The following is a 25,985-nucleotide window of genomic DNA, read 5'->3' on the forward strand; positions in this document are numbered from 1 at the left end:
ATACAAAACGTTAAAACAGCATTACAAATAGTTGATAAATGAGTACTCTCATAGTTAAGAATTAGTGTGAAGTATAAACAGAAGTGATCGTGTGAATATAATTTCATAATTCTAAAACATCCTTTAAAAACTTCAGCACCACAATAGATGGAGAGGTCGATTCCCCACGGATAATAGTCTGCCAGATCTCCTCGATGGACTTGTGGCTAAAACATTCTGAAAGTGTCTCTAAGAAAAAGGCACGCTGATCTTATAAGGCGTTATAAACCATAATTGGATGTTGTAACTTTATACCTCTGTTGGGACAGCATAGAATCTGCATCTATTCTCTGCATCTGGCAGGTTACTGCGTGATCAACTTATCTCACGTGTTGGTAAAAGGTTCACACAAAATTTAAAAAGTAACTCTCAAACCTCTATTGGGAGACTTTCTCCGATAACAAGGGAGGTTACCCAAAGATGTAAAGCGGAACAGTTTATATTTGAGCTTCTCCTCTCTAGTGCTAATCCAATCCATTTCAGTTCGTTTTTTTGTACCTTTTAAGAGGAAGTCCATCAAGTTGTTCACAGTGGAACCCAGCCCACAGAATTTATGTGTCACTTGGTTCATCCAATTGTTAAACACTGCACAAGAGTGTTCTTTTTTTGGTGCGGAGAGTATAGAAAAAAGGAGTGAGGCTGGGGATTAGACACCTTGTGGAAGAAAAGTAGTCTTCCCGTCTACAAAGGTCTTTAAAGACTTCAAGCCTAGTTCATAGCATAGGGCTTGCATTGGTACTTGGGCAAGTTGAAAGAGTGTTTCCAAATGTTTCCTTCTACTCTTTGCAAGTCAATTTTGGGTGGTTTAAATTCAGCTCCAAAAGTGACAGATGGAATTTTTCCCTTATAAAACAGAATAGCGGTAGAATGGAGTACTTTCCGTATTTAAGGTCATTTTTTTCTTATTTGAGACGAGAGTTAGTGCTTTAGTATGGATTTCTGTTTCAGCTCGCTTTAAGTTTGTATTCTGTGTAATGGTCATCCCCAAATATTTCCAGTTTTCAACCTCTTCAATTGGTGTGTTAATATACCAATTGAATTTTGTTTAGTGTCTTATTAGTTGAGGTGAACCGCATTATTTTAGTTTTAGCTGAGTTTATAGTCTGATCGTTGTCAGACATATATTTAAACAAAGGTGTAAGGACCATTTGTAGCCCTATTTTGTCTAGTATGACAATGCCTTTTGAACGATTTTCTGATCATGTCTTATTCTGTACACAGATAACTAGGGGTTGAGTCCTAGAGTTTGGTAGACATACATTTCAAGGAGGATGCACTGTGACATTTCATTTTTAAAGCTTACTAGTTCTTCTAGTGCTATCCTGCCGGAGCAGAGCGCACTAGTTGGCTTTTAGTGGATGAAGTTCCTCCTGCAAGGGTAAAGGAACCAGAACGAGAGGAGACCTATATTTTCCTTGCATAACTCCTTATCACATGAGCGAACAACTCCAATCTCTGCGATCCTGTAAACTTCTGTGAGGAAAACACAGAGAACATTACACTTACTTTTAGGATTACTAGACTTTGCTGGCTCATTTGTTCACATCAACCCTACAGGAAACCAGGGCTAGCCAGTCTACACTGATGGGCCAGTGAAGCTAACTGGTCTATTCTGCTTCCAGTGCCTCATCCAATGCAACACCTGGTAAAGAGTGCTGATGGGGGCAAGAGGAAAGGCAGGCAAGGAACATAGATGAACCGAGTTAAGGGGGGCCTGGTTGTTGTCCCAGCCTCAAGAAATATATCATCACACACTTACCCTAAACATCAGAGAGGAAGACACTGCAGGCAAAACACATAACACAATCTCACACTTCCCTCTGGGGTTCTCATTAGGCTGTCCCACGTTGTTGGGAGAGGTGGGGAATACACTGCATCCCTGCGGAGCCCAGGCAAGCCTTAAAACAACCAACGAGAATGGACTTCTTAGTTGCGTCAGAGGTTGTCAGCCAAGGGAAGTTTCACAAATCATAGATGAAAGTTGGTAAATCCTAAGAATCGATATAGTTCTGCGAGATTGGTAGGGTGGCCACACCAGGGCAGCTTACACTTTCCTGTAATCCATCTTGAAAACAAAAATGTTTTATTAGTGCTTTGGTTAGCAATACAACAAGCCTTTTACACAATTTATCACAAAATGAATAATACAGTATAACAAAGGTTAATAATGAATACACATTGCTTAATAGGCTTATGAACAGATAAAACAAATCAGGTAAGATCAATTAAAATCGGATAAAAACCATTAAAATTGAAAATTTTGCTAAACAATTGAAATATATTAATATTAAAGCTCCACGATATATACATAATGTGCAAAATGAAATCATACAAGGTGGCCCTTAAGATTAAACAATTTGGAGAATGGCTTCACTCCACACATGATACGCAGCCGCAGTGGAAACTATTGACTCAGGCTCCAAAGATGGAGCTCCAGAATTGATCAGATTCAAAGGAATCGGTGCTGGTGATGAAACAAGATTAGCTCTTTAAATAGCAGAGCTTCAATTTGGGGCACTGAGTAAGGAGATGGCGTGCAGTTTCTACAGCCAAATTGCAGAGTCAACATAGCTTTTCATTAAGAGGTAGATTTATCCAACGACCTTTGTGCTCTCTGGTAGGTAAGATGTTAAAAACGTAAGTAAATTATGAATTTACATGTTTGCCGAGAGCACAACTTAGTTAGATAGGATCGAGGTAGATTAGAACAACCCTGAGAGCTGTATATTGCATACATTTTATTTTTTGCAAGAGAGTCCATATTTCTTATAATGTCAAACTCTCTGGTTTTCTTTTTTTAAATGGTTGGAGCGTTGGGTACCAGTATCAAATTCTCAAGTGCAATACCAACATGTTCTAAATGACTTAATGCAGTAGAATGCAATTGTACCAAAAAGTTATTGCCACATACCCGAGTGCCGTGCCAGATAACTAATGAATGTATTCGAAGATAGAGAAGAGGTATGGATGGTTAAATAAAAATTGCAGCACTGGACAAGCCAAAGAGATCGAATAGATGGGGACTCCCAGTTCACAGCAGTTGGCCTCCACAGGCACCTAATTGGGTGCTCCCATAATGGATGGACCGCAAGCTTTGACACAATTTCTGTTCCTGTTATTTGTTGTGGATTGCCATTTTGGATTTAGGTCTGTGATACTAATCTGTTTTGTATTATGCCGAAAGCGTTCATTTTTCGATTCTGTTTGTTTGTCAGATTGTTTCCAAAGAGCATTTGTCAATGGAATGAGCTGTTGGTTGAGGTTGTTTCGATATGCCTCTTTTTGGCCTGTTCTTTGAGGGTGCCTGTTCTATAAAATTGGATGCTATCTGATCAATTCCTAGGTTTTGAGGGATTTTCTCAATATTTCTGGTTTCATACTTGGCTCTGCTACTGAAGCCGCATTGCAGGAGCCGATCACTGTAATTGTCCTTTACTGGATGAATTGGTGCTTGGTGCTTTCTGGGCCTGTGCCATACAAGGCACAGTGGGTGATGTGTAGGATTTTGAATTGTTTAGTGCAATAAATGTAGTCCGGTTTGTCTATTTCTTTCCTGTATTGAGCTAAGCTGCCAAGAGGTGTGAGCAAGAGTCCACCTGTTTGATCATTCAGACCACCATTGGCCTCTTAACCGTGAAGCAGTTGTTATAAATGAGGTGCAAGTAACTTTTCTTTGAGAAGTTTGATAACTGTACATAGCAGGCATGTTGTCCTCCGAGGTGCCATTTTGTAAACCAGCACCGTGGGCTAATAAAAACATCCCGGGTTGGGGACAGTAATAGTAGCTCAGATGTGGACCATCACTCCAGTTTTCTTCTTTATGCCAAGTGTAAGAAGTTATATAGATTATAGTTATATAGATAATAAATAATACATGGCGTATTAAAGCAAGTTAAAGCATCATACATGTTTGTAATTTCTCCACTTTTGTAATTGATTGCAAATTATTATACAGAGATTTAGGACACCCTTGCAGTAGTCATTCTTGAGACATCTCACTAAATCCTCAAAGCTAATACATTATAATGTGTCATAATCCAAGATGACCAGTCACCAGACCTTAGCAGTACATTTAGTGTAACGGCAACATCTGAGAATCTGTTTATTTTTTTATATTTATTTTGTGTATTAAAATTTTCCATAAGGAGAGAAACGCTAACTTTGCCCTTTTCTTCTGCAGGGGAAGATATTTATGTGAGCCTGTATGGAGCTGCCACAGATATCAATGTGCGTTTGGACAAGAACTCTCTAATGGTAGAGAAAACATTCCTCTCCATGGCCAATCAGAGGACTGTTACCATTAGCAATCGAAGTGATATCATTGCACATTTTCAGTGGAAGGCATGGGCTTCTCAAGAAGAGGAAGACCAGCAAAAATTAAGGTCAGTTGGCAATTAACGGCACGCTCATAGTCCAGAAAAGTTCTTTCGAATGGATTGTGTCCTCCCACGTATTCCTCATCTTATGATAAATCGTTATCTCCAGCTTTGCTGCTTCTGAAAAAAAAATTCTCAGCAGAGGGCGCTGTGCTCAAGGTCGTGGCGTCAATTGTCCTTCGACGGACTCGTACTCTGTCGACGTCACCGATGGTATAAATAGCTCGAGCTGCGCCCGTTGCTTCAGTTCCTTTTTTCCGATCGCTTCGCTATAGAGAAAGGCGCGCTTGAGATTTTCTGTGAAGAAAATGTTGTCTTCTTCGACTCCTTCGACACCCAAGACTGGGTTCAAGAAGTGCGTAGATTGTGGATCGAAAATGTCGATCACGGATCCTCACCGGATTTGTCTCTGGTGTCTCGGTTCCAGTCACCAGACCGACGACTGTGGTTCCTGCAAATCCATGACCGAGAAAGCTCTTCGTGAGAGGAGAGGTAAACTGTCGGTGGGGAGGGAAGCCTCTAAGAAGGCTACGTCCAAAAAACATAAGAAAACGACTGATTCGAAGGAATCTGATTGCCGTAGGTTTTCAAATAGATCTCAATCTAGGAGTAGATCGAGACACTCTTCTTCCTCATCCAAAAAAATGAAGAGGAGACATAGATCTCCCTCATCATCATCTTCCGAGTCGACCGAAGAAATTCGATGTCTGACAAAATCGGATTCTCCCAGAAAATGGGAAGAATTTCGTAAAAAGATGATGGAGGTATTCGAGAATGCAGCCTCGACCCCCTCGAATGAACCTCGGAAGAGCCATACCCCTAAGGTCGCACCATTGGACGACAAAGAGAAGTCTAAGACTACCTTGGTAAAAACCGGTAGTGTCGAGGATACTCGAAAAACTCCAGTCGAGGACAAGTCGTCGAGGACTCTTCGAGAGTCAAGCACCTCTCCGGTGCCATATAAAAAACCTAAGTCGTCGAAGGCTTCGACGGCTTCGACCCCATTGGCCTCGACCGTTTCGGCATCAAAACCAAAAATAACCTCGACGCCTGTATCGAAGTCATCTTCGAAGTCCTTCGACAACTTCGAAGGATTTTTCCATTCCTTCGACGCGTATGTTAGAGGAAGAAAGAAGATTTACTCGGTTGCCCAGGTCAGACTTTTTTAAGTCCATGTCCTCAATTTATGAGGAATCTGGCTCGGAGGAAGAGGAAGTCACTCCCTTTGGAGTTTCATATGGCACAAAGCAAGTTCCTGAGGAACGCATTGATCAAGAGTCCAAAATGAGAGACCTGAGTGACGCTCTACATTCTGCCAGTGGAATTGACACCTCCCCAGAATTAGTTTGCCAGACCTGATCCTGCAGAACATGCAGACTCAGGGTACAGGAGTCTTATGACCAGAGTAATTGAGTATATGGGTTGGGGTAACACTTCACCCGTTTTTGAACAGGATGACATGACGGATATAATTGTCAGAGGCCCTCAAAAAGATCCAGTTCTCCCCTTTCACAGGGCTCTTCAGAGGAGAGTGGAGAAAAACTGGGAAAAGCCTGAGAGCATTGCTGCTGCAGATAGTAATTTCCCCAAGAAATACAGACCAGCTGGTACGGATACTGAATACTTAAACAGGCATACGACTCCAGAAAGTCTAGTTATTCAGGCAGCATCAACATCAAAGCAAACTGCATATCCCACTATCCCTCCAGATAGAGAGGATAAAAAAGTTGATGCCTGGGCACGTAAAGTTTTCACTTCAGGCAGTATGGCCCTTAAATCGACAAATGTTACCTGTACCCTGGCGAGGTTTACCCATACCCTGTGGGACTGTATTTCAGCGGCAGCTGAGCATATTCCAGAAGGCGAGGAAAGGGAAGGCTTCCTGAATATAGTCAAAGACGGGAAGGAGGCAATGGGGGAATGTCTCCAGTCTGGACTGGATACTGCTGATAGTATCAGCAGATCCATGGCTGCAAGCATTGTGCTCCACAGATTTGCGTGGTTGAGGAAGTCGAGGTTTGCACCAGACGTGCAAGCCAGACTCCTCAACATGCCCTTTGATGGCTCGAGGCTGTTTGGCAGTAAGGCTGAAAAACTTCAGACCCCGAAAGTGGCAGCTAAATCGCTTAGTGCCTCCATGCGCCAGCCTCTAAAACCCTATTCCGGCTCATCTTCCTGGCGGGGTCGTTCTTTTCGTTACTACTCCTCATTTGGTAGAGGAAGAGGACAGGCTTGTCAAAGGGGCAAAAGAAATTTCCCTCGTGGTGCACGAGGAAGAGGTGCAAAGTCAGCCTTGGGAGCGGCATCTTTACCCTCAGCCACTCCTGCAGCTGCCTCCAAATCTCTCTGAGACCTTGTTGCACAAAACACCAGTGGGAGGCAGGATCTCTCAGCATCTGAAGGAATGGCGGGGCATTACCTCATATGCTTGGGCACTGGAAACAGTAGCTCAAGGTTACTGTCTCCCCTTCTAAAAAAGGCCTCAGAATCATCCACCGGGAGCCAACTCCGTAAAAACTCCAGACCCGCTCCTGTTGCAGGAAATTTTAACCCTGCTAGAGAAAGGTGCCATAGAACAGGTATCTGTAGCGCAGAGGAACAGGGGTTGGTACTCCCCATATTTTCTCATCCCAAAAAAGGACAGAGGACTGAGACCCATCTTGGATTTAAGAAACTTGAACAAGATCCTCAGGAAGGACAAGTTCAAGATGGTCACTCTTTCTCAGATCCTTCAGGCTCTCCAACTCCAAGATTGGTATCATTGGACCTTCAGGATGCTTACTTTCATGTGCCAATCCATCCAAAGCACAAAGTACCTGAGGTTCGCAATTGGCAGCTCTCATTAGTTTCGGGTTCTGCCATTCGGGTTGACCTCTGCCCCAAGGGTTTTCACCAAACTGTTGGAGGTTGTCGCAGCAAGTCTCAGGAGAGGGGGTATTCACATCTACCCCTACGTGGACGACTGGTTGATCAGAGCAATTTCTCCAAAACAAGCTCAGGAACATATTTCGATCACTTGCCACTTCCTCCACAAATTGGGCTTCTCCCTCAATTTCAAGAAGTCCCATGTGATGCCATCCCAAAAGCTCCAGTTTATCGGAGCAGTCTTGGATACTTCCTCGGGAAAAGCCACGCCTCCCGAAGTGAGAGCTCTCCAAATCCAGCAGATGGTAACGAAGTTCCAGAATGCCCAACGTCTACCGGCCTTCGATTTTCTCAGGTTGCTCGGCCTCATGGCATCCTGCATTTTCCTAGTACCAGAGGCCAGGTTGAGAATGAGATCCCTTCAATGGGCATTCAGAACTCAGTGGTCCCAGTTCTCAGGGAATATGTCGGATCTTCTGCAAGTCCCGAGCGCAGTTGCTCAGGATCTTCTATGGTGGGCTTGCAACGACAACATTCTCAAGGGAGAATCTTTTTGGCAACCATGCCCGGAGATAACAGTGACGGACGCCTCACTCACGGGGTGGGGAGCACACACCAACGATCTGACAATCAGCAGTCGTTGGTCTCCATCGGAGTCCTAACTACAAATCAACCTTTTGGATCTGAGGGCAATCAGACTAGCGCTGAAGGCCTTTCTGCCCTCTGTACACGGAAAGAATGTCCTGATGATGACGGACAACACGGTGGCCATGTACTACCTCAACAAAAGAGGAGGAGTAGGGTCACTACCACTGTGCAGAGAGGCAATGCAGCTATGGTTCTGGGCAATACGAGAAGGAATTTCTCTATTGGCAATTCACCTAGCCGGAGAGAAGAACACGGGACAGACGCTCTGAGCAGGCAGAGCACGGTCTCTCATGAGTGGAAGCTGGCTCAGGAAGTCCTTCTGGAGATCTTCACCCTTTGGGGAACCCCTCAAGTGGATCTGCTCGCCACCGCGATCAACAGGAAGTGTGATCAATACAGCACAAGGGAATTTCCTCAAAGAGCAGCTCTGGGAGACGCATTCATAGTGGAGTGGAAGTTTCCACTGCTGTACGCGTTTCCCCCAGTCCCTGTGATTCCTCAAGTAATTAGGAGGTTGAGAAAGTTCAGGAAAACCATGATCCTAATTGCTCCGGATTGGGCCAGAAGGACGTGGTACCCGGACCTTCTAGACATGTCCATCTGCTCTTCAATACGTCTTCCACAAAGAGAGGATCTTTTCTCGCAAGAGGAAGGTCGGGTTCTCCATCCAGAGGTCCAGACACTCAACCTTCACGCATGGTTTCTGAGAGGATAAGATACAAGGATTGGGATCTTCCGGATGACGTAATGGAAGTCTTGCTTTCGGCCAGAAGGCCAGCAACAAAATCTTTGTATCGATGTCACTGGAACAGGTTTAGTAACTGGTGCAAAGATAAGGATGTGGACCCTTTTCATTGTGGCACTCCAGTACTGCTCTCTTTTCTATTACATCTAGCCAATCTGGGGCTCCAGATAGGAACAATAAAAGAATACCTTGCTGCGCTGTCCATTTTCAAGCGCACATCGGAAGAGGTTTCATATTTCAAAAAATACCATTAAACATTCAATTCTTAAAAGGGCTTACTAACGTATACCCTCCAGCACCTTTTCACGTCCCAACTTGGGATTTAAATTTAGTACTAACATTTTTGACATGCATACCTTTTGAGCCTCTGCACTCCTGTCCATTGAGGCTTCTAACACTAAAAACTGTCCATCTTGTAGCCCTATAATCAGCCCGCAGGGTTAGTGAACTTCAGGCTCTCTCATGCAAACCACCATATACTGTTTTTTATAAGGATAGTCCTTGAGGTTAAACCTTCCTTTTTACCAAAGGTAGTTTCGGACTTCAATTTGTCACAAAAAATAATACTACCAACATTTTATCCTCCTCCTCATTTGGGCAAGGAAGAGGAGAGACTGCATAGACTAGATCCCAAGAGGGCTCTTAGTTTTTACATCTCAAGGATGTCTAAATTACGACAAGATGACCAACTGTTTGTGGGTTATACTGGTCATAAACTGGGCTTATCAGTAACAAAACAGACCATCCCACTGGATCATTTTGGCCATAATTGAATGCAGATTGGCTGGAAAAGACCCACCAGATGGGCTTCAAGCCCATTCTACAAGGGGAATGGCTACTTCTGCGGCTCTAAAGAGGGGAGTCCCGGCAGCAGATATTTGTTCAGCTGCAACTTGGAAAACAATGCATACTTTTATCAAGCATTACTGCTTGGATACTGCCTCCTCCAATGAGGGGTTATTTGCCAAGGCAGTTCTGCATTCTGTCCATGAAAACTATAATTAGTACTCCCACCTCCAAAATTGCCACTGCTATGGGAGTCTATCATAAGATGAGAAATACGTGGGAGGACACAATCCATTCGAAGAACAAGTTACTTAGCAACTGTAACGTTCTTTCGACTGGATGTTCCTCCCAAGTATTCCTCATCGACCCTCCCATCCTACCCCGCAGTACAGTTTACGTTTTCTTACACTTTCCTCTCACGAAGAATGTATCTGTCATGGAGCACGCCTGGGTGTTCCTCCTATATGTTCATCGAAAAAACAGAACTGAAGCAACGGGCGCGGCTCGAGCTATTTATACCATCAGTGACGTCGACAGAGTACGGAGTCCGTCGAGGGACAATCAACACCACAACCTCGAGCACAACGCCCTCTGCCGAGAATTTTTTTTTCCGAAGCAGCGAAGCTGGAGATAATGATTTATCATAAGATGAGGAATACGTGGGAGGAACATCCAGTCGAAAGAAGGTTACAGTTGGTAAGTAACTTGTTCTTCTGGCGACAAGCTTTCATTGGTGCAGAGCAAAGAAGTAGAATACAATACACAGAAGGTAAAATGGATGTAGCATAGAACTGTGCTGGGCACACAGGTCCAGAGAGGTGTGGGCGCATGTTCTCTGAGCAGTTTTATTCAACCAATTGACAAGGCATGTATTTTTGAACATGTATTGATGGAGTACATTTTTTCTTTCAATGCGTCTTACTTTAGATTTCCAGTCGTTTACACAGGTGAACAGCATGGGTCCGAAATGGCCATCTTGTGATTAATTTATTCAGTTGATCGATCACTCTAAAATCAAGTGCTCTGGTGGCAATAAATTGTACCCTGCACCCCTATAGATGACATATGCATGTCAGACCGCTACGCTATGCCATTTTTCCTGACGTTAATGCACAACATAGTCAAACATCCCATGTCGCATCTATGCAATCACTTTTCCAGACGCAAATCGTGGCCGACACTCTGTCATTGTACACACATCACTTAGTGGCTTCTCACGAAAGGTTCACTTTTTAATAATTGCGCAGAGTCTAGAATTTAGTATGTTATGTTTTGGATTGAAACTAACATTTTTAAGTACAAAGATCTGAGCTATTCAAACCGTTTACGTACATAACCATTGAACAAACATTTCATTCATCAATAGTATTTTGTGTAGGCCAAGCACTAGGAAGCATGTTAAACAAAATTCTCTTTCCTTTCTTTTTTTTTTATACAATCTTTTTTTACACTTTTCGAATTTTAGTTATTTTTCCTAAAAACAGTGTTTCTTTTGATATTTATTGTTCTATGTTTTCTTCGGAGTTCTTTAATTTGAAATGAAAATGTTCCTTTGCCTAAAATCAAAATCCATATTGGGAAAATATTGTTTTAATTGGACTTGCTCCCTGTTATCACAAAGCACATGGCGTTCCCTTGTGTAGAAAAAAATATTAATTCCTCATCCACTGAAATTGTTTATTTTTCAGTTCGATTCGCAACAGTATCATGACAGGCATGTTGGTTCATATCACAGGTAAAACAAATGGGCAAACGTGAATGGCACAGTCATCCCATAATATATACACGATTGATCCATTGGTATTGGTGATTACAGTGCTGTGAATAAATTCCATCCACGGGAATAGGACTTCCATGGCACATGCATATTTTTATTGTTACGTAGCCATTGGCGATACATGTAACATTTCCGACATTTAAAGTATACATAATTTTGTATTGATTCTGCAGATAGACCTCATGTGCCTGATTCACAGAGCGTTTTCAATGGGATTGCACTATTGTAAAAGGCTTCTTTTCATCTAGCACCATGCCTGTCTGCGTAGGTTTCTCAGTTCTGGGTGTATTGCGAGTTTTGTCCAATACTTAAAAAATTGTTATATTAAAAATACATAACATCCTACTTACCTAAAAACTCGGTGCGTCCGTTAAGCATCTAAAATGGTGTTGGTTCTCTTTCAAAAGCAAGTTTGACATGATCATTCTATTACAGACTGTGGGGTATGTTAGTAACAGGTTATCCATTCTTTGGTCCCTTCCATAAGAATATTTTATCATCGGAATGTGTACTCCCTAAAATTCCAGAGTTGGAATACAACATGAAACAGTTTGACAAAGCTACCGATCAAGGTCAAAATCCCCTTTTCTTTCTTAGTTTGAAGCTTTTCCAAAAAAGGCTTCACCAAAATAAACTAAATGAAATTAAAAATGTTGACTGGCATTAGAATACACAAAGTGAATTAGTACCGCAATTACTCTTTCTATGACACAAGTTACGTTTATTTTTAAATTGTACTCGTTCTGTTCATTTGGTTGTAACTATTGATAAACTTCAAGTCTGAATTAAAATAAGCAAGGTTATATGTACCCATTGCTTAGTGTGCTATTGAAAAATCGCTCCCATTGGGTTATGAATCCAATGAACTTCATAAACTCACGAGGTTTAAAAAACAAGCACATGATAAGCTAACAACATTGAGAAATTCATAGTGTTGGAAATAGATATTCACGGATAAAGGTTTGATTTATTAAAAAACGGAGTGCTAGAGGTCGTTTAAAAAAAGTGATTTTCATCCCTTGGCACAGAGATAGTGAGGGGGCAGAGGAATTGATAGTGAGTGAATGAGTTGGGGATAGGCAGGGCGAGATTGGCAAAGGGTCGAAACAGCAGAGTAAGACATCCACATTTAGGTAACAGGCAAGTGGCTGTAGTACCATCTAGCATACACTGATAGAGGTACATTGTTACCAACCCAGATACATATAGTCCGAAGCATCCCTTGGGACAGAGGAGGGTGTAGGCGCTAGATACATGTGGCTCTTCCTTTGAAACCTTCGAGTGTCCACTGACGAGGTACATTGCATCTAACAGAGAGGCATTCTGAAGAATCACTTTGGGACAGAGGAGGGATTAGGGGGAGACAGAGCGGGAGATAGATGGGCCTAACAATAGGTATGGCGAGCACATTTCGTTAACAGATATGTGGCGGTTTAACCTTCGGGTCTCAACTGACAGAGGTTTATTGTAACAAACAGATCTTCCACAGACCTAGAATACCAAATGACAAAATGCATAACTATTTGGGTTCCATTTAGCCATAATTGAGGCTAGAGGTACTTGATTCAAGTAGAATTTCGTGATAAACCTTCTGGTTAATGGGTTTGACCCCAATGCTAAATAAAATGTTTAAGGTTCATTCTTCAAATATAGTCGAAGCAAGGGCCTAGCAGTTTGTGCTGGCATAGGCCTCCTTATGGCAGATCCTTGGAATTGGAGCAGATTTTGCTAGGCCATTGAAGAACGATAAAGACCCTAATGATGCAAATATGTTTGTTACAGCAGAAAGCCATTTAGAATCCTTCCCACATTCCTTTTATAAAATATCCTTTTAAATCTATTGATTTAAAATTGCCTTCTCATTTTACCATATTCATAACTTCTCAGATAATTGAATTATCTGGGTTTCTAAATACAGAATGTCAGTAGCTGTGGATACACTTCTCCAGCATGGGGTCTGGCATGGATTCACATGCTCATGAGTATTCCCTGCCAGGCTGGGAATCCTCGGTAAAGAAAAAAATCGGTATCAGTTTCGTTTCTGATCTGTCTTTCTTAGTAGTAACCAATCACTGGTCTCTGGGTCATACTGCCCCCAGCCAATGACTGCCCTCTCCCTAAGCCCCGCCCCTGGCAGCCATCCTCAGAATTTTACCGCATGTTCAAATGTTGGGAGTCCTCGTGCTATAGCTCTCGAGCTTTTACTGCGTTTTGTGCTTTTTCAAAGAGATTTATCTCATTTTTCGGTTTAATCGTGCCTCAAGCTCCACCGTTTCTACTTCAGATCAATGGGGATCTGCCCTGGATGCAACCTACAAAATGTGTTCAAGGAGGACGAGCATTCGAAATGCCTTTACTGCCTGCACGAGGACAAAATGCACGTGGAGAAGGACTGTGCGTTTTGCATGAACATGTCGGATCGGACTATGAGGGATCGTTGGACCCGTCTCTCCAACTGGCTGGAAGTCAAGAGCCCAGCAGGTGAGAAGAAGCAGAAGTCGGAGCGGTCTTCTAAGTCCTGTGAGGGCACCCCGGTGACGGGGGCCCAACAGAAGGCAAAGCACCGCGAGTCCGCGGGCACTGGGAGCGCCGAACGGTCGGGCTCCTCGGCTGCCAGGCAGGGCACACCTTCACCGACGCCATCAACCGCGAGCCAACGCTCTGGCTCGGGGAAGAGAAAATCAGAGAACCCGGCTAAGCTTCTGGAGAGGCCCTGGTCGATCTCGAAGGATCAGGCTGAAGGGGAGCGAGGCGGTAACCCGCCCCCTAAGGTGAAGGCATCAAGCTTGCCCAAGGTGGTGAAGGCCTTGATCCCGGCCAAGGCTTCGATTGAGGGAGTCGCTGCGGCACTGGCGAAGCCTGTGGAGGCTATCCCACTGGAGGCGATCTCAGGGCCCATTCCCTGCCTCTGCGGAGGGAATCCTCTTTTAAACCCGTCGAGAAGTCCCCCGTGAAAACCTCAGTGGAAAAAGATGGGGGGGGGGGGGGGCGGTAGCCATGACGGACACGGACACAACCTCCGAGGAGGAACTGACCGAGAATTTGGAAGAGGCCCGGTCTCACGAGAGGGATCCCGACGAGGGGGACGACGAGAGCGAGGGTGGCGACGACGAGGTTCCCGTGGAGGAGGAACAACCGTCGCTCCCGGCACGCCCGTAACAACCCGAGCCACAAGACAACTCAGCGGCCATTTTGACAGCAATCCAAGACTTATGCACAGAGATTAGGACGAGACTGCCCCTACCCCCGACAGACGACCCAGCTGAACCGGGTCCGTTGGGAAGCCCTCCAAACAAGAGGAGGAGAATTCATCCGTCTCCCCTTCAGCCCTCATGGCCTTCTCAGCCTTTGTCGCCCTCCCCGGTCCCGAGGGATGACACGAGAACAGACACGGCCACGACGGGGACGGATGACGACGACGGCGATGACTGGCCCGACCTCCTGTCTCCGATTCCTCAGGCGTCGACTTCCGACGAAATTGGCTCCTTCCACGCCATGATTGCCAGGGCATCCGAGCTTTTTCAGCTCTGCCCCGAACAAAAGAAGGAAGGCTTCCTCTACCAACGGCGCAAGGCCAAGAGGAAGACGGTCCTCGCGGTGCCGTTGCTGGATGACATCTGGGACGAGGGTCTTGCCCTCCTGAAGAAACCGTCCACGACGCCTGCCAAAAGGGACCTGTACAAGAAGTAGTACCGGGTCCCCGACGGCGCCCCTTTGTGCCTTAGGGCACAACCGACCCCGGATTCGGTCGTCTCGGCAGCGGCCAAGAAGAAAGCGGGGGGGGCTTTGGCTTCAACTTTCCCACCAGACGGCGAGGGAAAGAAACTAGATGCCATGGGACGATGAGTCATCTCGTCGGCGGTGACGACGATTAAGGTGTCCAACGCCCTAGCGATTGTGGCCCGCTACGACAGGGAGTTGTGGTACAACATCGCCCCCCTGTTGCACTTCCTCCCGGATGACAAGAGGGCAGAGGCCCTGGCGATCCTACAGGAGGGTGAGGTGGCGTCAGACCACGCCATAACTGTGGCCACGGACATTGCCGACATAGGTTTCCGCCAGTTGGGCAACAGCGTTTGCCTTCGACGGCGGGGGTGGCTCAAGGCGATGGATTTCCGCCAAGACGTGCAAGCCAAGGTTTTGGACATGCCCTTCGACGGGAACAATCTGTTCGGAAAGGCAGTGGATGAGTCACTGCAGGCCATCAAGACTGACACAGAGACGGCTCGGGCCTTGGGAGTTCTGCAGCAACGGCGGCCGCCCTTTCGGAACTCCGGAGGCAAGCAAGGTGCCTCTAAAGGATTCGGCGGCGGCTCCTTGACCTACCGTCGGGCAGCCCGCTCCTCGTCGCAAGAAGCCTACAGGGGACGGGGCAAGTCAGGTGGATCTCACCGTCGTCGCCAGGGAGGCCAAGGCAGCAAAGCTGCTTCCAAGCAAGACTGAACCGGCCATTGCGTCGGGCCCCCACCGAAGGACCCCGGTGGGAGGCCGGCTGACGAAGTTCGTCAGCGTGAGGGAGTCCATCTCCACCGACCGTTGGGTGCTGGATGCCCTGGCCCAGGGACACACTCTGGAATTTCTAAAGAAGTGCCCCCGAATTCCTCCTGTGGCCAGGAAGGAAAACCACGTCCCTCAACTGCTGTTAGAGGTAAGGGCAATACTCAAGAAAGGAGCCATTGAGCTCGTCCCAAAGTGGCTCCGGAGTATACTCGAGATACTTCCTCGTCAGAAAGAAGACAGGAGGTTTGTGTCCCATCCTGGACTTGCGTCGGCTAAACAAATACATCAAGGCACAGAAGTTCTGGATGGTCACCCTCCAGCACGTGCTGGGCCAGCTGGAGGAAGGCCACTACCTATCCTCGTTGGATTTGGAGGATGCGTACTTTCACATCCTCATCCTAAAAGGACACCGAAAGTTTCTCAGGTTCGTAGTCCAGGGGCGGCACTACCAGTTCAAGGCCCTCCCATTCGGATTGAAGTCGGCGCCCACGGTGTTCACCAAGTGCCTGGCACCAGTGGCGGCGCAGCTGCACCTGCAGGGGATCCACGTCTACCCCTGTCTGGACGACTGGCTCATCCGAGCAGGGACAAGGGAACTCTCTGTCGAACACACAGCAAAGAACGTTCGGCTGCTCACGGACCTGGGATTCTCCATCAACTTCCCCAAATCCCACCTGGTTCCGTCGTAGGTTGCGCTGTTTCTGGGAGCAAGCTCGATAGAGTAGCACAGTTGGCCTCGCCGTCGGAGGAAAGAACGCAGGCCATCCTGGGCAAGGTACAGCGTCTGCTGGCCACGGACGTGGCCAGAGTGAGGTCCATCAAGTCCCTTCTCGGGATGATGTCCTCTTGCATCTATCTGGTGCACCTGTGCAGGCTTCGGATGCGTCCTCTGCAGGAGTTCCTCGACACCAGTTGGATGCACGCGTCGGGCAGCTTCGAGGACAAGATTTCGCTCAATGAAGTATTCTGCCAAGCGATTCGATGGTGGGGCACCCTCGCGCATCTCACAGCGGGCACGGACTTTCAGACCCCAGTATACCAGGTGACGGTGACGACGGACGCCTCCCTGGAGGGGTGGGGTGCGCACACCGGAAATCTTCATGCGAGAAACCTGTGGCTCCCAGAGGAGAGGCCGCTCCACATCAACATACTAGAGCTCCGAGCAGTGTTCTGGGCACTCAAGTCATTCCTCCCGTCCCTCAAGGGCAAGGTGGTGAGGATCTTCACCGACAACACCACCATAATGTTCTACATCTGGAAGCAGGGAGGAACCAGATCCCTAGCCCTGTCCAAAGAAGGTCAGGATCTGTGGCACTTGGCTGTTGCCCAGGGGATGTTTTTGGTACCTTTTCATCTAGCAGGGATAAAAACCCTCGCCGACTCACTCAGCAGGGAGCTGCGCTTGTGCCACGAGTGGGAACTATGCCAGGATCAAGTGGATCAACTCTTCTGCCAATGGGGCACACCCCAAATCGACCTGTTCACGGCGACAAACTCCAAGTGCCAGAGGTTCGCCAGCAGGTTTCCGCAGCCGAGGGGCATGGGCGATGATTTCTCGTTGCCGTGGGACAGCCTATTCCTGTATGCATTCCCTCCGTTGCCGTTGCTGCTCAGGCTCATCAACCAACTCAAGAGGTCCCGGTGCAGGATGATCCTCGTTGCACCGACGTTGCCGAGACAGATATGGTTCCCGGACCTTCTGGACTTGTCTGCGTCCCCACCAGTCAAACTGTCGACGGACGCAGATCTTCTCTCCAGAGAAGGAGGTGCCATTCTTCATCACGACCCGGAGTCGCTGAACTTGCAGGCCTGGCTCCTGCAGCACTAGAGTTTGGAGGGTATGATATCCCGGCTGACTGCAGAGAGGTTTTTGCAAAGGCCAGGGCGTCCTCAACTCTCAAGTGCTATGGACACAAGTGGAAGAGGTTCTCTGTCTGGTGCCGTGCACAGAAGATTAACCCTCTACGGATTACAGCCCCTCAAGTGCTACTGTACTTACTGTCGCTGGCCAAAGCTGGACTAGCTCATGCCTCCATCAAGATACATCTGGTAGCAATTTCCCGATACACCAGAACTGCAGGACGGTCGTCCATGTGGTCTCATCGCCTGGTGAAGGAGTTTATGAAAGGACTGTTCCGATCGTTCCCGCCAGTGAAGGCTCCAGCCCCGGCGTGGGAGCTCAACGTGGTGCTGACCAGGCTCATGGGCCCGCCATTCGACCCCTTGCATTCGGCTCAGTTGAAGTTCCTGTTGTGGAAGACAGCGTTCCTTGTGGCCATCACCTCTGCACAACTCGTGGGAGAGATTCAGGCCCTTTCCTACAAGCCTCCATACTTGACTTTCCACGAGACGAGGGTGGTGCTGAGGACGCACCCCTCCTTCATGCCCACGGTGCCGTCGGACTTCATCTCAATAAGCCCTTGGTGTTGCCAGTCTTTTTCCCATCGTCTTCGTCACCGGCTGAGAGGACTTTGCACTTGCTGGATGTAGCTAGAGCGCTGAAGTTCTACGTGGACTGAACAAAGAGTTTTTGGAAGACATCACAGCTGTTTGTGAACTTTGGACCTGTGAACCAAGGGAAGGCTCTCTCGAAGGCTTCCATTTCCATATGGCTCGCCGGCTGCATCATGCACTGTCATCGGTTGGCAAACCGACCGTTGCCCGGCCGTCCGAGAGCCCATTTGACCAGAGCGATCGCTGCTACCACGGCGTTCTTGTCTGGTGTGCCCCTGCTGGACATCTGCAGCGCTGCGACGTGGAGGTCGACGCACACCTTCACGAGATTCTACTGCGTCGACCGGGATTCCAGGGAGGAGTCCAGAGTCGGCCAGGCAGTGCTGCGAAACCTGTTCGCTTAAGGTGAGCCTGGTGAGGAGGTAAGAGATGCTTAATGAAGCGCTTTGAAACACATTGTGTATAGGCGCTATACAAATAATCAATCAATCAATGTTGAGTTTTATGTAATGCTTAATGTTGAGCCTTGCCACCTCCCGTGGTTGTGCATGTGTGTACTGCTATGTATTCTTATATTCATGAGCATGTGAATCCATGCCAGACCCCATGCTGGAGAAGGAACAAGTTACTTACCTGTAACTGTTGTTCTCCAGCATAGGTCTGGCACGGATTCACATTCGAACCCTCCCTCCTTCCCCTCTGCGGCTCTTCACTTGGTCATACTGTAACGCTCACCTGATTCCTGTAGAGGCGCCGGTCTTGACTGGGCGTATACCGTATCTTCAAAGGTGATGTGTAACACACGGCTGGCTCTTTGGGCTGGACCTCTGTGCACTGTATGTCTGACTTGAAGGGTAAGATGTCTGCAGATAGAAAATATGGGATTAAGGAACTGGGTTATTGAATGTCTCTCTCTTCTTCCCTTTCTCTTCTCCTGTAGAACCCCAAAGGTTAACGCTCTCACCTTAGGTAAGTGAACGCCGTGCTCTCCATCTGCCTCGGGGCAGGGTGCTGTAACCAGTTTCTTCACTGGATAAGGGGAGCAGGCCTCTTGACTTCAGAGGACTGCTGTCCGTCGTTTACTGCACGAACGGTAAGTTTCGAGTAATTCTAATGTCTTTAGTAATGATGTTTCTTGTTTTGCAGGGTTCCGGCGATGGTGGATGACGGGCTGAAGTGAGTTGAAGATGGAGCCCGTGTGATGAATAGAAGCGCCTGGAAGCACGTAAGTAAGCGCTTGTTGCCTGCTTCACGATGCGCTCTAACTGTCTTTTTATTTTGCAGGTACAAGTTCGGAGCGGCTGCAGGGTGCCGGAATACCCACTGGGTTAGATGTGGAAAGGAGTAATGGCACGTGAGTATTAAAGTTCCCCAATGTCTTTAAACGCACCTTGTTTTGTCTTTCAGATGCGGGATGCAGCGCCGAAGGCCTCCGGAGCGTGCGAAGAGTTGGTAAGCTTTTGTCTTTCAGATGCCGGAATGCAGTGTGAAGACCTCCGGAGCGCACGAAGAGTAGGTAAGCCTTTGTCTTTCAGATGCCGGAATGCAGCGCGAGGCGTTGGTGACAGCCGATGGACCAGGTAAGTGAAGAGCTGTCACTGAAGACCATAATGCTAACCTGTTCTTTCTTGTCTTTATAGGTGTTGCTGAAGACTGGATTCAGGATGGTAAGCCTTTTTCCTTAGGCCCAGGATCAGATGCAGAAGACACGATGAGCGTTCTGCTGCAGAGGATGCAGAATAACGCAAAGCAAGATTCATCCATCGGGTGTGGTTTAAATAGCCTCCTGTAGTGCTTAGGTGTCTCCTTCCACAGCCACGCCTAGGTAAGAAAAGAGTTCCTGCTTTCCAGAAGAGTTCGTGTTCTGAATCTAGGGAGTGGCTCCTGCCCCACCCAACAGGAAAAGTAGTTCCAAACAGAAGAGGATCAGAGGCTCAACTGGCAGGCAAGTAAGCAGCATGGTCTGCTGCAGGTAAGTCCACCCAAGCATTATGAGCCCGGCGCTTCCAGCGCTGGGACTGGGCATATTTATGAGCCTGGTGCCACTGGCGCCAGGACTGGGTCCAAAAGGTCCCAATTGGGACTGGTTGGCACTCGGAACCTGGGTTATGGATCTGCTTCCAAGGGAGTTGGGGAAAACCCTGACCTTTTGGAAGCAGAGATCATGACACATACTGCCACTTTACGTGCTACCAAATCTGAGGATGGCTGCCAGGGGCGGGGCTTAGGGAGAGGGCAGTCATTGGCTGGGGGCAGTATGACCCAGAGACCAGTGATTGGTTACTACTAAGAAAGACCGATCAGAAACGAAACTGATACTGATTTTTTCTTTACCGAGGATTCCCAGCCTGACGGGGAATATTCATGAGCATGTGACTCCATGCCAGACCCATGCTGGAGAACAACAGTTACATGTAAGTAACCTGTTCCTTACACCATGGATAGATCTTCGAATGTGATGGACAATCAGGGCCAATAAAATTGAATTTAAAGCCCAGGCTCCACTAGCATAGGAGGCCAAACCACAGGGTTTTGCTTTGTAGCCTTAATGGAGGGAAATACAACACCCCCCTACATATTATTCTGCAAAACATACCACCACAGTATTGTTTCATGCAGAGTTCTGTATTTTCAATGTGGGCCAACCAATTATTAGAATGTGAAAATCTAATACCTAAATAGTCAACAGAATACACTGCCCAGGGTTGATTTAAAATAGAAAACCTAAAATTCCTGAATTTTGGTCTTTGATATACCATAGTTTTAAACTTTGAAATATTCCCTATAATTTTTCTCTGGTTCGTAAAATTCCCATATCCCCATAACACGAATTGTAAAGTGGTGGGAGTATGCACAATCAAAATATTGCTTTCATAGGCCAGGTATGGTGTAGGTGTCCCGTGCGTCTACTGTTACTGACCAAAGCGCATCATCAAGACCATTTAAATATAGATTAAAAATGAGAGGTCCAATGGCACAACCGTGCTTAACAGACTGGGCTATAGGGGATTTCCCAGTCTTTTCTTCTAGATTGCCATAGTTAACATAAGCATAAGCATAAGCTTTGCTTCCAGTATCTAATCCGATCAGTAAGCTCAAGATGTCTCCATCAATGCCTAAAGACAACAAAGTGGTCCATAGAAGCGGCCGACAACTTTGTCAAAGGCGAAGGACAAGTCCATGAAATTCAGTTAAAAACATACTCCCTGTATTCTGTAGTACTTGTCCACAATTAATATCTGGTGTAAACACTATTCTACAGTGCCCACTAATTCCTGAAAACATAACTGTAAAATTGAGATCACATTTTTACTTTCAACCCACACTGAATTACTGACTTTCCCAATAATTGAAGGGAGATATCTAATAAAGAAATTGGCAGATAGCAGGCTGAATCTTGATGATCACCATTTAAAAAAAAAAGGGACAATCAAACAAAGTAACCATGTTGAAGAATGATTCTAGTGGTCAAAACAGTTCGGAAAACATTGAGTAGCAAAGGGGTCCAAAGATCGGTGTTTGATTTGTAGAGATCAACTGGAACACCATCGGGACCAGGCACCCTTAGAGCAGACACATCTCTAACGTGTTCCTTAACTCTAAATCATCTGTTAGACTTTGTAATGGAACCATTGAGTCGGTGTCTAGAACAGGTCCAACCTGCTGATAGGAATATAGTCTAGAGAAATGATCCAAACCAGGTCAATGCTGGCAAATTAACCTGTAAAGCAGTTTAGGAGCTATTTATAAAGGTACCTGAGGCCACTAGTTGCTATAATGTTGGAGAATCTTTAGCAGTGCAGGCCGAATGTGATTCAGCCCAAGTTTCTTTTTATGCAGTAGTTTTAGCGAATATTATAGATGACCTGTGAGCTGGCATCTACAATTCAAGCTCTTGTGGAAGACACATCCTTAAGGACAGACAATACACAGATTTGACCAATCTACGATCCCTATTGTAGCAATTGTTGACAGAACTACTTACTGTTGTGGGTCTTCATGGGGCAGACATTACATGTTTAATGGTTTTGTTGAGAGAAATCATCTGATCAGGTAATATGTTCAAAGTTAAACAGTTTAAAATGTCACCATTTTTGGATTTTTAGAAGGATGCATTTGGAGAATAGTAAAGTTTGTTTTCCCAGTTATGATTGTAAATTGTACGTACAAAGGAAAGTGATCACTTTCGGTTCGAGACAGCACCTCAAAGTGTGCAATTGTATACCAATCATCCAATCTACATATAACAAAATCAATTGGTACCAGGGAGAATCTGACAAAAGTGCCTTTAGCTGATGATGCCGTTTTTAAATGACCTTTTGAGAACGATCATATCCTTCAGCTGAAGGAAGTTTAAATAACTTCCATTCTTGAACATTAACAAATGTAAAGTACCTAACAAAAGTGGGATATAACCCAGGAAAGATTTTCTTCTTCCTCCAAATCTACTGGAGATAATACATTCCCAATAGAGGCATTAAAAAGGTACCAACAACAAGAACACAATTCTAATTCGTATCCCTGCCATTATTTAAGGAAGCATATGATCCAGACAGTCTATACAGGGTCCAAATTGATAATTTTGAGAAACTGTTGTGAAAGTTACAAACCTATACCCTTTAGCCCAGACCTGGAAGATAAGGACACATAGAATAGTCCTTTAAGATACAGTGCATTTTCTTTATTTCCACTTTGAAGTTAGTCTTAATCAAGATAATCAACCCTTGCACCGTCCTCGTTAGCATGGAAAAGCAGGAACATTAAAATACTAAAAAGCATCTATATATACAGAATTCAACAACCAGGTTTCTTTCAGTAGAATCAGATTAAAAAGTGCTATAAAACGGAGCCAGTGCTTGTGTGAATGATTAGAACTTTGTCAAGTGATGTTCCAAGAAATGCTATTAAGAGGACACCAGTTGCAAAATTAATGAAATCGACTGACGATAAGTGAGGCATAGTTAACATAGGATCTTCATTAGGCAAACCAAGACTGTAATCAACAGAAGTCTCATTTGTCACTTTATCAAAATTAGAGAAATTTCCATTAACAAAGGAAGTAAAAGGCAAAGAAATGTCTCCTTGTCAATCTAAAACAATCAGATCAATTACCGAAACAGGATCCATCAATGCAAGAGAAATTGTAGAGTCAATTTGCTTCCTTTCAGATGGACACGGCAGGTAATTAAAACCTGAGCTATACGATAAAGGTATTTGTCCTAATTGATTTGAGGATCCCTTTGGTACGCCCATTCTTTCCAATTATTTGAGAGTATTTTTGCTCCCTATTTTAGGCAGTAGAAGTGGTTGCTACACCGCTTTTTGAAAGGATTGCATCCTCCCATGTATTCCTCATCTATGATATCTCGTATATCCAGCTTGAGCTGCTTCGGATTTTTTTTTTCGCAGAGTGTGCGGTGCGTCGATGTCGACTCGATATCCCTCGAGGGCCTCTGTCTCGAGGATTACGTCATCGAAGGTATGTATGGAATGTGCAGCGCCTGTTGGCTTCAGTTCTGTTTTTCCGAGTAAGCTATTGTTTTGTGAACTACGGCGTGCTTCATATTACTTCGTGATGTCTTCATCTTTGGCTCCGACAACCCCGAAGACCGGGTTTAAGAAATGGCAAGACTGAAGTGCTAAAATGTTGCTGAGAGACCCACATTGTGTGTGTCTGTGGTGCCTTGGTGTGTGGAGCACAAGACCCGACCTGTCAGTCGTGTCAATCGATGACAGAAAATGATCCGAAGGAGCGTAAAGGGAAATTGGCGGTAGGTAGACTCCCCCAAAAAATAAATGACTACCCTGTTGAAAAACATTCCTCCAACAAAGCGAGAGACGACTCTCTGCGAAAGAAGAAAACTAAAAGGCCTAGGTCACTGAGTGGCTCTCACCACTCCTCCTCGTTGACCATAAAACCAAAGAAAAGGCATCATAAATCGCCTACTTCGTCTTCATCTCCAGAGAGGAGTATATCTTGCCCTACTAAGGCCTTGACTCCGGCTTAATGGGAATCATTCAGGCAGGAAATGATAAAAAGGTTCAAGAAACAAGCTCCCTCGAAACAAGTAGGCCATGCTCCTACCGTGCCTTCTGAAGCCGGTAAGGAAAGGCCTAGAGCCAAATCTTGTGCGCCCTCGAGCCTTGGGCGAAGGACAGATTTTCATCGAGAGCTGTTGAGGTCTCAACTCGATGAAAAATCATTGAAGACTCTGTTGAGTCATCGAAGTCTGTCACGGACAAAGTCCACGGAAAGGTCAACATCGAAACTGTCGACACCACTGGCGTCCAAGACACCGACTTCATTGACGCCAAAACCAAGTTTGACGATGACTCCATCTGTATCTGGCTCGAAACCATCGAAGCCATCGTCGCCTCCACCAGACATTCAAAAATCCTTTAAACCATTGCCAAGAAAGGATTTTCTTTTTGATCTCTCATATCGATTTATGAAGACTGAGCCTTCAATCTACAATAATACTCCTTTTGGGTTACAATATGGCACACCTAATGTTCCTGATAGTTTTTTATCGGAGGAGTCCAGAATGCAGGACCTGTGTGATAATGTAAAATCAGCCAGTGAGGTGGACATCTCTCCAGAATTGCAATTTGGCAAGCCAGACCCGGCAGATCACACAGATGCCTCTTACAGGCAATTAATGACCAAGGTCATTGCTTATTTGGGATGGAGCCGGCCTGCTCTCCAATTCAAACAGGATGACCTCATGGATATCCTGGACAAAGGTCCTCAAAGGGATCCAATCCTACCATTTCATGTTGCTCTACAAAAAAGAGTAATTGCAAACGGGGAAGCACCAGAATCCAGTCAGACGGTCCATTAAAAATGTGACCAAAAAATATAGACCGTCAAGTAATGACCCCCAACTACTTATCTAAACACCCTACCCCAGAAAAGCCTGGTGGTGGAAGCAGCAAACCTCTACCTCCAAACAAGCTGCCTATCCGACCATTCCACCAGATCGGCATGATAAGCATATCGACGCCTGGTTTGAAGAAAGTCTTTTCTGCCTCTCAAGTCTGCCAACTCTACATGTGCCCTTGCAAAATTTAACTTCACCTTATAGGACTGTGCATCCATGGCAGCTGAACATATTCCCAAAGGGGAAGAAAGAGACTGCTACCTTGTCATTATAAAAGATGGGAAAGAGGCAATGTGTGAGCCTCTACAGTCAGTTTTGGATTCTGCTGATGGCATCAGCAGAGCCATGGCAGCAAGCACTGTGATACGCAGGTTTGCGTGGTTGAGGAAGTCCGGATTTGCAACAGACGTGCAGTCTAGACTCCTCAATATGCCTTTTGACGGGTCTCATCTTTTTGGCAGCAAGGCTGACGAAAGCATTGAGAAGCTGCAGACCTTAAAGGCAGCAGCTAAATCTCTAGGTGCCACCATCGGGCAGCCTCAGCCTTTTCACCCCAGTGGACCTTCTTGGAAGGGTAGATCCTTTTCCCTTCTACTCCTCCAGAAGAGCAAGAGGATTGGCTGGTCAAAGAGGCCGAAGAAGATTCCCTCGTGGTGGACGAGGCAGATGTGCAAAACATGTGCTTCAGCCACCTCAAAACCTCTGAGGTCTTAACTCATGACAACCCAGTGGGAGGCAGACTGTCTCAGCATCTGAAAGAATGGCGAGGCATTACTTTGGATGTTTGGGCATTAGAAACCATAGACCAGGGATCCTGCCTCACCTTCATTCAGAGACCTCAATCATCCACTGGGAAACCATTCATTAAAGGTTCCAGATCCATTCCTTTTGCAGGAAACTTCTATCCTGGTAGA

The 25,985-nt window shown here is 46.0% G+C and overlaps 1 protein-coding gene across 1 annotated transcript in view; it reads left to right on the forward strand.

Moving 5' to 3' along the window:
- Positions 1-25,985, forward strand: part of HYDIN (HYDIN axonemal central pair apparatus protein) — a 3,273,799-nt gene that overhangs the window by 499,570 nt on the left and 2,748,244 nt on the right. Inside the window, exon 8 of the mRNA XM_069654775.1 lies at positions 4,220-4,421. Within this exon, the coding sequence (XP_069510876.1) occupies positions 4,220-4,421 (202 nt within the window). The remainder of the gene's footprint in view (positions 1-4,219; positions 4,422-25,985) is intronic.

The sequence above is a fragment of the Ambystoma mexicanum genome, chromosome 1p, assembly GCF_040938575.1.
Source record: "Ambystoma mexicanum isolate Mex_15411 chromosome 1p, UKY_AmexF1_1, whole genome shotgun sequence".
In the NCBI taxonomy this organism is placed as follows: Eukaryota; Metazoa; Chordata; class Amphibia; order Caudata; family Ambystomatidae; genus Ambystoma; species Ambystoma mexicanum.